The 12121-nt window shown below is 45.9% G+C and overlaps 1 protein-coding gene across 1 annotated transcript in view; it reads left to right on the top strand.

Annotated features, from left to right (window-relative positions):
• LOC102256657 (ral guanine nucleotide dissociation stimulator-like 1) overlaps window positions 1–12121 on the top strand; it is a gene marked incomplete at its 3' end in the record, with an annotated part of 176593 nt that overhangs the window by 115173 nt on the left and 49299 nt on the right. Inside the window, exon 3 of the mRNA XM_005881328.2 lies at window positions 1057–1167. Coding sequence (XP_005881390.1) covers window positions 1057–1167 — 111 coding nt within the window. The remainder of the gene's footprint in view (window positions 1–1056; window positions 1168–12121) is intronic.

The raw sequence follows: 12121 nt of genomic DNA on the forward strand, positions 1-12121 counted from the left end.
GAACCGGAGGGAACACTGAGAATGAAATTGCTCTGGCAAGCTAAAATGGTAACGGAACGCTGCCTCTCCCGCTCCGCCGGGGAAGCTTCTCCCGCTGGCTCTGGGCGCTCGGGACTCCCTCCGAGTGAACGGAGCGCCCGTCCCTGCTCGGGCGCTCAGCCTTCTCGCTCCGCCCGTGTGCCTCCGGCGCCGCGGGTCTGCTCGCTTCCCGGGAGCCCCCCTTTCTCAGCTCTTGCCGGCGGTGTGTGGGGGGCAGATGTCTGTCCGGAGGGACAACTTTTAAGGAGAAAGAGTCGGGGCGAACCGCGGAGCGCTCTGTGCCCGGCGGCTCTTTAACGCGGACTTGAAGCTCAGCCCGGGACATGGAATCCCATCACGTCTTACTAGAAGCTGCGTGATGATGTGTCGCTTCTTCTGCACTTGCCAGAGGATTTTATGGAAATGAAAACTCCCCCCCCCCCCCCCCCCCCCCAATTGTTGGGTCCCCCGAACAATAAGAGGAGAGAAAGGCGATGGGAAGCGGTTGACTTCCAAAAGCGTGAGGACCCTTGGCATTTTAAATGCTTGTTTGTGTCTGACTTTAAAATGTAGTTCGCTCCAATAACGGAGCCGCTTCTAAAAGTACAAACTTTTTTTCTACCAAGGAATTGTTTTTTCTTTCCTTTAAGGAGGAAAAGTTAATCAGGACTAAACCAGAGTTTCTTTAAGAAGAAAAAACTATCCCCCTGGGGAAGGAAGAACACAACACACCACACACCTTAAAAATTATTTAAGATATGTGAGTGAGTCTAGGAAAATAACTAAATGGAAAAGTCCGGGGATCCTGATACCACAGGAAAGGGCTGGGGGCCAAGAAAATCTCAGCGTTCCCTTTATCGCAATGTGTCTTGCATGGCTCTGATTGTAATATTTATTTTGAACAGACTGTCTTTTGCCCTGAGTGCTGGGGTAAGCAGCAACGCAGCTGGGAGAGATTGCGGTTTGCAGAGAGGAGGGAAAAACAAAACAAAGCAAAACAAAACAACCTTTTTCTTTCTCTTTCCCATTCCCTGATAGAGCTCGATTCAGGACTGGGGTGAAGAGGTAGAGGAAGGAGCTGTCTACCATGTCACCCTGAAGCGAGTCCAGATTCAACAGGCTGCCAATAAAGGAGCAAGGTGGCTCGGGGTGAGTGAAGCCGGAGAGATGTGAACTTTGGAGCTGCTGTGTCTGTTGTTCTGTGAATCTCATTATTATTTAGCAGAGGCTGGCTTCCCCCTCTCCCCCCATTCCCTTTCCGCCGTAGAAAGAAACTGCCAATGACCAAGTATTTGCACCAGCTGTACAGGGCTGTCTGTTTTTGCACTTAATTTTTCCCAAAGCATCTTCCCCAGGTTCCTCAATAATTCAGAGCCTCTTAGAAACATCTTGAAGTATTTGGCAAATAGAGTTGGGACGGAGGAGCAGAAGGTGACACAGAAGAATAGGACCAGAAAGCAGCACTCTGATAGACAAGAACCACAAGCAGTTTTGTCCAAATGGCACCCTTTTCTCTCCCGGTCTCCCTTCTGCTGATGCTGACAGCCCCTCTCTTACTCCGAAATGGAGTACCCACAATGCTCAGGGGACAGACCATTCCAAATCTGCTTCCTGTGGGGGGTGGCAGGTGTCCCACTCTTACCTCCTTTCTACAGCCCGCGAGGAGGCAGATGCATGTTCAGTGCCCGCGGCTCATGTGTAGTGCACATAGACTGCTGGGCCTTTGGGGAAACACTGCCTCCATAGCAAGATTTTTCCCACTGAGATTCTAAAATCTTGAGTGGGATCATGTGAGGTTATTCCTTATCACCTAATGGATCCTTCAACACGTCCCAAATAATCAGGGGGTGTGAGAAATGGAAAGCTTGGCGACAGGATCGCTAGTTGAGCAAGCGTCAGCATGTGGCAGAAGGAAGGAATTATTGATGTGGAACTGGAAGTAAGTCTCAGAGAGAGCAGTGAGAGGTGGCACTGAAGCCTTGAGAAAGGAAACAATGGGAGAGTGAATAGAGGGGATGAATGTGCTTTCACTGAGCCTTATTTTAGCCACACTCAGGCTTTACCAGTTATGGGCTTGAGGGCAATGAAGATTATGCACTTGCATCAATCTTTATTGACTTCAGGTCTCAGAAAATTCAGTGGTGGGCCGGCGTGGCTCAGTGGTTGAGCGCCGACCTATAAACCAAGAGCTCGCGGTTTAATTCCCATTCAGGGCACATGCTCAAACTGCGGGCTTGATCCCCAGGATGGGGCGTGCAGGAGGCAGCCGATCAATGGTTCTCCTTCATCATTGATGTCTCTCTCTCTCCCTCTCCCTTCTTCTCTGAAATCAATAAAAATATATTTAAACAAACAAACAAACAAAAAAGACCTGAGGCAGCATGTGACTTGTAACTCCCAGAACTTAAGGCAGGATGGCCAGCAGCAACGATTTCCTCTGGCCTGGGCCTGCTGGTCTGCTGACCTCCTGACACAGGCCTTCATTGCTTTCGGCTTCCCCAGCTGCTTCAACTCAGGTCTTTCCTGCTCTGTACTTTGGGCTGAGGTCCCACCCACTAGGAGAGTGAACTGTTGGTGACATCTGCAGGTGTGGCCTGACTCGAGGTCTTCATTGGACAGGTCGGCGGAGACTTACTCTGAATATGATTTAAAAATGAATGAGGTGCGTCACCAGTAGGCCTGCTAGGGAAAGAAGAACTGGAGTGCTGACAAGTCATCACTTTGTTTTTGGTGGTGGTGTCGATGCTTTTTGTTTAGATGTATTGTTGATGTGGTTTGCCCTGTCTGGGTGTTGCAAAATGATTCATAGGTCCTCAACCAGCTGCCTTCAAAAGGGTCATTATATTTGCTGATGCTGGTGGTTCCTCTTCTTCTAATGAGACTGATGTTGCTTGGGTGACAGTTTTAGTTTTTATCCAAACATAGTAGCAATGAGTCAGTCATGGAGAAGTGGAGGGGTTAACTCTGTAGCCCCAAATGCACCAAGTGTGGTCCATTGAGATGTTCACAGTGACTTAGTAGCAGTCTCGCTGACTGTCCTGTACACTGGCATTCGCTTCTCTCCCCCTCTCCCAGTGTTCCCGAGTTTATACAGTGTTTAGAGTTGGTTCTCCCAGACTTAGCGGTAGAGCTGAAATATTGAGAGGGAGGATGATGTAAAAAGATTGCTTCCAGTTGATGGCAGAATCTGTCCCTTCCCTCCCATTTCAACAGAGTGCTATTCGCTGTTACCACCCCAGTCCTCAAGAGCAACTTCTTAGGAACTCTCCAACTCTGATCCCACTAGCCTGTGGGTTTTTTTTTGTCTGTTGGAAAGATCTGTTTTTGTCCTTGGAAATTCCAGACTTAATTAAATGTGACTCAATCAATGGAGCCATTGCAATTCCAAAATCTTTCTCTTTAGGACTCAGTGGCTTCTCCATGTTTATTTTCCTATATTCTAGTAACCCTTTCAGAATTCCTTAAAGCACCTGGTTTAAAGCAAACTAGAGACTGAGGTGAGGGTATTATTGAAATAATACAACAACCTTCTGGAGAAAGTGGAATCATGATTATATCTTCCCCCTCCCCCAATGGAAATTAATGCCCAGAGAGATTAAATTGCTTGCCAGGGTCACGCGGCTAGGAAGTGGAAGAAGAGGCTGGGTTTGAACCCAGATGGTTAGTTGCTTGCTGTCAGGAACAGCCTTAATTATAATATTGTTTCCAGAGTAGTGGAAGAGAATATTGGCTCAGAAGAGCACATATACTTCCGGTGTAATCTTACCCTAGATATTGCACACCTGGTGAAGGACTTGAGCAAGGTGGCTTCTTTTTTTATGTTTTGAATGATCTCTTGAGCTACAAGTTGAGCTTTTTGTTGTGAAGATGTGTATCTTATCAATATGCTTTCCGTTTTCGATGAGTAAAGTGTGGTGCACCAAAGATATGGATGAGGCTATGTAGCACAAGAGGGTGAGCATAGCTCTCGCTTACATGCCTGTAAGACTTATTTAAAAAAGCCTAAAAGACTGAATGCAATTTTGGTATTTTCTAGTACTCAGATCTCAAAACATAATTAGATTCAGTTGGGAAAAGATAGCAAAATAATTTTATTTTATTTATTTTAATTTTATATTTTTATTGGTTTCAGAGAGGAAGGTAGAGGGAGAGAGAGATAGAAACATCAATGATGAGAGAGAATCATTGATCAGCTGCCTCCTGCATGCTCCCCACTGGAGATCGAGCCTGCAACCGGGCATATGCCCTGACCAGGAATCGAACCGCAACCTCCTGGTTTATAGGTCTACGCTCAACCACTGAACCACACTGACCAGGCAATAGCAAAATAATTTTACACCCTTAGATGTGAAGTATCATACCATCCACAACATTTAGGGCATTCTTTTGTGTTAGTTAAATTTTATGTTCAGTGGATCTTTTGAAGTAAAACCCTCTGTCTTTGGTTGTAAATCACATGACCGAGTATGGCCCAGGCTGGGTTTACTTACACATGTAGCTGCAGTTTTGCCCACTGACAGTGAGATTATGTCTGGTAACTTTGAAAAACCAAATATTATTGAAATGCCAATCCAATATTTATTCTATAATAACATCATAGTCTGGGATAATTTTACTGGGCTAGAGCCCTCAAAGAAAGATGGCTCCAATTATGTCATAGAATCATAAAATCTCAGGATTGGAAGAGATTTAAAAAAGTAATTTCATCCAACTATTCAGTTAGCTTGTAGAATGTCCAGGGATTTTTGGAAAAGCAAATGGTCAAAACTGATTATTTTTCTTTGGTCCCAGCATTGTGGTTATACATTGATATGAAATGTAGAAATGATTTAAGAAAATGTTAGTATTCTTTGGAGGCAGGAAATGTACCATATTCATATGGACAGAGGAAAAGGACCCAACTGTTAGGTCCTTTAACTACTTGCTTTGACAGCAAGGCCCCATTCTGCTGTTTTTAGAACAGGACAGACACAGGGTCCAGAAAAATGTATCGAACCTCAGATAAGTTCAGAGTGGGGGTGTTTGTTTCACAAGCAGGAGTGGTAGGGCTGTGTCACCTCTGCACGGTTTGTGGGGAGTGGGATGGTCAGTGGATAGTCACCTGGCTTTTCTCAGTTCTGCGCTTCTGTGGTTATGTGGTCCTTGTGCTGGGGCCCCAGCGCTCCCCTCCCTACATCCCATATTCATCACATTGTCTCCCACATAGGCCCTTGTTGGGTTGAGTTGAAATGCTTCATAGCTGGGATGTGGGTAAAGATAGTGAATAGGACAATTTGTGTTCAGAGAAAGCAAAAATATTTAGAAATAAAGGAACTGGAAATATGTTACAGAACTTAGCATTTAGGGTGAATTGTGGCCAGTCCGTGGATTACATGGGGGCAGTGGTAAGATAACCACATGTCATATCTGGATTCAGAAGTTGACTCTCACTTGGGTACACTATTTAGGTTGATTCCACCTGGTGTTCCGTTGGCGTTACTATTCATATTGCCTTCAAGTGGCTTATAATGCTTCATGTTTTCAACTAACGCCACTTCCGGGAAGCTTCTCTGATCTCCCAAGTTTGGAGGAGGCATCGCTGGGGCGTGGTCCAGAGCATTCTCTGTCCCTCTGCCATGCATGCATCTCACTCTGTTGTACTTGCCTGTTTGTTCTGAGTGTCCCCACTACGCTATCAGCTGGGTGAAGTGGGATCTGTGGCCATCCAGCTGGGAGAAACTCGTTAACAGTTTGTTGAATGAACAGATCAAGCTTCACCCCTTTTTGGGAGACGAATATTGTCTTGATAAATATGAATGTATGGTTACTCATAAAGAAATCAGCACAAAGACGTTAGCTTATAAAGTAGAGGAGGGGAGCATGGGAGCAAGAAAAAATCAATTAGGTAATGATTATAGCTATCTTACTACATCCTTTCTAGAACAAGCAGGGCACAGACAAAAGTAGTGATTCTTCATTTTAGCAAAAAAATTCATGGCAGTGAAGTAACTAGGGAATTCTCCAGTGCCTTTTACAAGCAAGAGGTCCCAGCATTGTGATTATACATTGACATGAAATGTAGAAATGGTTTAAGAAAATGTCAGTATTCTTTGGAAGCAGGAAATGTACCATATTCAAGTGGACAGAGAAGGACCCAACTCCAACTGTTAAGGTTCTTTTTCTTTTTTTTTTTTCAACCCTTGACTGGAATTGATCCTGGAGCCCTTCAGTCTGACACTCTATCCACTGAGCCAAACCAGTCAGGGTCAACTGTTAAGGTTCTTAACAAGGGCCCATTCCGCTGTATTTAGAATATGACAGACACAGGGTCCAGGAAAATGTGTTTAACCTAAATTCAAATGGGGATATTTGTCTTATTGCTGAATGTGGAAGGCTGATAGGCCCTGGAAGAGTTAAAGAGTGCTGGCGAGCATTGCAATGATGTGGTTGGACAGCTCAGGAGCAGGATCTTAGAGCTGTAAGGAGATAAGCCCTAGAGGAGCCTTCGTTTATAGCTGGTCATCTTTGTTTTCATCTAGGAAAACTGGCCCTTGGGTTGCATTATTCTTGTCTATGGGAATGTTTAGTTTGGGCTTTAGAAAGTAAATGTCAAAAGTTAGTAACCATCTGTAAGTGAACCAGCTGGCATTATTCATTTTGACCTTGGGAACGTGTTTCTAAAATAACCCAATAACATGGTAGCCTAAACCAATAAAAAAAAAATACAGTAAATTTGAGTTTCCTGAGCGAGTTGGGTCATTTCACTGCTTTCCAAACCTGTTGGGATCGAGCTGTGCAAGGACTGTTTAGCCTTGTTATCAAGAATATCTATTTCTGCCGGAACCGGTTTGGCTCAGTGGATAGAGCGTCAGCCTGCGGACTGAAAGGTCCCAGGTTCGATTCCGGTCAAGGGTATGTACCTGGGTTGCGGGCACATCCCCAGTAGGAGATGTGCAGGAGGCAGCTGATCGATGTTTCTCTCTCATCGATGTTTCTAACTCTCTATCTCTCTCCCTTCCTCTCTGTAAAAAATCAATAAAATATATTTTAAAAAATGGATTTTAAAATATTAAAAAAAAAAAAGAATATCTATTTCAGTTCAGCCACCCAGAGGGCACCCAATTGAGTTCAAAATACATAACAGAAAATATAAAAGGCCACGGTGCATTAACTTTTTCTATTTAAACTATACACCTGTTAAATCTATATTATAAACATATTTCATTCTTATTCCCATGAAATTATAAGGAAAGAGTTTCTTGGAGTTTTCAATTTAGAAAGAGAAGGAGAGCAATTGGTATATCTTGTGCCTTTCCCATTGTCGCTTAGCTGGCATTTGTCACTATCTTACTGTCCCCTTCCTTTAGTTTCCTTTTTCTATGACATACGTATCTTTTTATGCTTCCCCTTCTAAATAATCAGAATCTTGTAATGACTGTCTTATATTCAAATGTGCAATAATAAGCTAAAATAAATAAAACATTTGAATTTCTACTATGATACACCTTTTATAGAAAAAAGTGGTTTCTGTAAGCAAGGCCAGGAAATTATTGGTTCAGTGAGGGAAGATACTAAATGATGTTTCACTTATTCCATTAGAGAGGCGTAGCCAGCTCGCTAGTGCCTGCTGGTGGGTGTGGATGTCTCCACAGAGTTGAGTTGGAGTGTGGAGTTTGGGGTAGTTTCTGGGTCGTTTGCTAGTAAGCACATCTGGTGTGACCCTCTCACTACAGTTGCATGTCTCTTTGTAGGATTCTGTCATCTGTATTTGAGTCTGCTAACCTCGCCTTTGAGAGCGCTCATTTATTCATCAAAAGCCTACTGTATACCAGACCCCATGTTAAATCTTGAGGCTCCAAAATAAAACTTAACACCCTTGTTCATAAGCAGCTGACAGGGAGTGGGGAGACGGAGACCGACACTAGTTACAGTGTATTGTGGTAAGTGTGATCAGTGCCACATGAGCAAGATCCACACTGCGTTAGGGGAACCCTGGAGGGGGGCCCTGTCAATCAGATGGGAGTGGGGGGTGGGCGCTTCAGGAAGCCTGTGCAGTGAAGAGTTGTCGGATGAGTAGGAGTTAAATGAGGATAAGTGGGGGGGATTGGGGGGCATTCTGGTCGGAGAGCACAGCATGGGGAGAGCATGGAGGCTGGGGATGAGACCGCTATGTGGGGCCCAGCATGGGAAAGTGACAGGAGGGAGGCCAGAGAGAAAGGCGGGAGCCCTGTCCCTGAGAGCCTGGCATGCTGCGCTGTGGAATTGGCTTTGTCCTGAGTGCTCTGGCAGTCCCTCTGCTCTCAGCAGAGTGGCATGGTCAGATTTGCATTTTAGAAAGATGACTGACAGCTGAGGGGTGGATGCGCTGGAAAGGAGCCAGACTGGGGTGTGGAGAGGGGAGGAGGCTAAAGTGGTAATGAAGTGAGGAAGGTGGGTGCTGAATGGAGGTGGCAGCAGAACAGAGAGGGCAGGAGGGGAGAGTCACAGAGGAGGGAGAGTGGTGGGTGGAGGGGAGAGTCACAGAGGAGAGAGAATGGTGGGTGGAGGGGAGAGTCACAGAGGAGGGAGAGTGGTGGGGTGGAGGGGGGAGTCACTGAGGAGGTTCAGTGGTGGGTGGAGGAGAGAATCACAGAGGAGGGAGAGTGCTGGGGTAGCAGTGCGGAGGGGGCGGGGGTGGGGCAGGAAGAGGAAGCCTGGCAGGCATGGATCTCAGGCTCCTGGTTTCAAGGAACAGGTCAGAGCCTTCTGGCTTTTTGGGGTCAGCGTCATCCCCTCTCATTGGGTGAAATGTCCTGGGCACCTGGAGCTAGGCCTTCCCCGTGTATATACTAGCAAAGGCCTCCCTCACTGTCAGGGACCCTGCCGAGTGACCAGACCTGGGCCTGCCTGATGTGTCATGTCCAGAGCCGAAATCTCGGGGAGGAAATCTCGGGGAGGCTCACCATGCACGAGGCAGCGAGCACTGCTTGGTTCTCAGAGTCCAGAGCACTTGGAGGGCTGGTGGTTTCTTTCTTTCTGTTTTTTTAGTCTTCTGTTTCTCTACAAACTAAACAAATTGAATCTGTAGGCCATGGAGAGAGAGTAAATATGGAACCCACAGGTCTATGATTACAGAGTTGTATTTTAGACAACAGTAGTTAAACTCATAATGGTGTTGTTAGGGACACAAGAAATTTTATGGTTGGGTGTCCTGGTCTTTTCCCTTGTCCTACTCAATGCCTCGGACCCTGACACTGTTTATCTTGGCTGCTGGCATCACTGCGCTTGGAGGTCACTCATTGCTAACCTCACTCGTTTCATAGAAGAAACTTTGGTAAGATCCGATGCTCCCCTAGATTACTGCAATCCCTCCCTCCTTCCCTCCCTCCCTCCCTAAATTAAAATGTCTTTTCACATTTTATTTTTTAGGATTTGGTGCATCTTTATAATGTCATTCCATGGCCTCTTCTATATAACTGATTAAAGCCTCCCTTTCTTCAGTTTAACAAAGAATAAAAATAGAGGATGAAGGGAAGGAGGAAAGGAATGAAGGGAGGAGAGAAGGAAGGAAGGCAGGAGGGAAGGAAGGAAGGAAGGAAGGAAGGAAGGAAGGAAGGAAGGAAGGAAGGAGAGAAGGGGGGAAGGCAGGTAGGAAGGAGGGAAGGAAGGAAGGAAGGAAGGAAGGAGGGAAGGCAGGCAGGAAGGAAGGAAGGAGGGAAGGACAAGCGGACGACATTAGGTAGAAGACACTGCCTTGGCGGAAGCTCAGTCAGTTTTGTGCAGACGAGTCACCAGCGATCCTGTTGGCTTATCATTGCCGAGCTCCCGGTGCCTCCTCACCGGTGTGCCTGTGTGCTGCATTCCGATGACTGGGGTTTCTGCCTGGCTTGGTTCCTCAGAGCCATCTTCTCCTCCATGTCATTCAGCGAATGACCTCTAAGGGAACCACCGGTGGTGGTTGGGTGGGATGGTGTGTTGGTGGTGGTTTTATTTACTTTTTTTTTCACCCTCATACACTCATTACCCTACATATTCTAGCATTTAAATGCTTGTGCCATCTGTGGCCCATTCATTTGAATTCATTTCCACACAGTTAATCTTCTCCCATGTACACTCCCCCACACGGTTTCTGTTTATTTGCTCTTTTCAGCAAAGAATCGAGCAATTCAACTATTTCCTTTATTTTGTTTCCTGCTGATTTAAATACCCATTTTCATCTTTTATAAAAGCGAAGCCAAGGCCGAGTCCCTCCAGTTTCATAATTCTAAAGATGATTTGAAGGCCAGAAACAAGCCTTTTCTGCTAAAAGCAGGGTGTCTGTGGTCAGTCCTATCAACCAAGGCGCTCTGCAACCCTCTTCCTAGTGACTCCTTCCTACTCACGTGCCGAGTTCATGCTATAACTTCTGTCACTGCTGGCAATGGGGCTGGAATCTGGACAGATTGTAACTAAAGGACACTTAATGGTCATAGGTAAATTAAAGATAATTGAAACTGGATTAGCCCTTGGCTAAAAATAAAATGCTTTGTAGTCATGACTTTTCCGATGAAAACCGGCACACTAGAAACTGTTTGCTGAGATAACTGGTATTCCTAAAGAGAAAATTGAGGAAATCAGAAGCATTTGGTTAGTTTGTGAAGTACAGGAAAAGATGTGCTGGTTTCTGTCCAAACGTGGACTCCTCCTAATTACACAACACAGTGAGCATATCTATTTAAAAAATGACTTAACCAAGCGTTAGCAAGGCCCAGAGCCGCCCGGGCCGACTGGAGAATGAGCTCATGGTTCCCTCTCCTCAGCTGGGCCTCTGCAGGAGCTGGCACCTCCCGGTCGCTCTTCCTCTGTCAGGGGTGTTTCCAGCAGGAGCCCTGGTTGAAGAAGGGGGACTAGTGCCGTGGCCAGGAGCCTGAGCTTTGGAACCAGACAGCCCTGAGTACAAAACTGGCCGCCACCACACCACGCGTGAGCTGTGTGGGCTTGAGCTGGGGCGTTACTTGGCCTCTCTAAGCCTGAGTTCCTCACCTGTAAAGGGAGGGCAGTAGCAGTCCCTTCCTGATGAGGAGTGAAGGGGTACGAATGGAGGGTGCTGGGCACAGTGCCGGGGACATGGTGGCACGCACTCACTGAGTAGTGGGGCCTCATCAAGACAATCATGTGAGTTAATGTATATAAAAGTACCTTTTAACATGTAGCTTATTATACAAATATAAGGATATTCTTATTGTTATTATTTAACCTTAAGCTTCCCCCCCTCCCTTTCTTCACCACCCAAGTGCTTGATGGGCATGTGGTTTGTTTGTTAGTCCTGTCTTTCTTCCCTCATCTCAGAAGCAATCTTTTCTATATATTATTTCTTTTCTGTATATATTGTTGCTAATTACCTAATGATATCTTCATGCTCAGTGGGGATCCGTGTTTCTCTGCCACCACCCCTGCTGCTCCTGGTATTCCAGGCGCACTGAATATGCGGACCGGTTTCTCTCTACAATTGGATGGGGAAAACACCCCACACTCACAGGGTTCTAACGACAAACGCAGTGGATATCTTGCATATGAAAACTTCCTACTTTCGTCTTTTTTTCCTTATTTTCTCCAGTCTGATGATTTTTGAGAGAATAGCTGCTGGTTCTCTCTGAGTCTCCCTTTCTTCCTAGTATGTTTCATTTGTTGCACAGGAGGGTGGTCTGGTTCATGCACCAAGGAATGGAAAGCGCTCCCGGCCTTCCAGAGCTGCTGGAAAATCAAAGCTTGGTTTGAGGCCAAATCCTAATGTGGGACTTGAACTCATGACCTAATGCCAGAGGCAAGAATGTTACCAGCCAGCCCTCGCTGACCCTCGTAAGATGTCGGCATTTGAAATACTTCCTCTGAGTAGTGCTATTGTCGCTTCCTGGGTTTTCTTCTCGCTTTCGGCCTTTTCCTACAGCCCCCCTAGCTTCCCTGTTAGGAATACAATTTTAGTTTTAAGATCTATTTTTCTCACCGTCTTCCCATTTGCTTCTTGCAGTTGCTCCTTTTTGCTTTCCATCTCTCTCGGGTGAGTTCCGGTTTTTGTTCCTGTTCCTTCCTGTTCTTCTTCTGGAGTAAAAATAGTCTCCAGGGTCTCTGGCTGCTCGCCCATGAATCTGACCTTCCTTCTATTCAT

This window comes from Myotis brandtii, unplaced genomic scaffold (genome assembly GCF_000412655.1).
Source record: "Myotis brandtii unplaced genomic scaffold, ASM41265v1 scaffold678, whole genome shotgun sequence".
Taxonomy (NCBI): domain Eukaryota; kingdom Metazoa; phylum Chordata; class Mammalia; order Chiroptera; family Vespertilionidae; genus Myotis; species Myotis brandtii.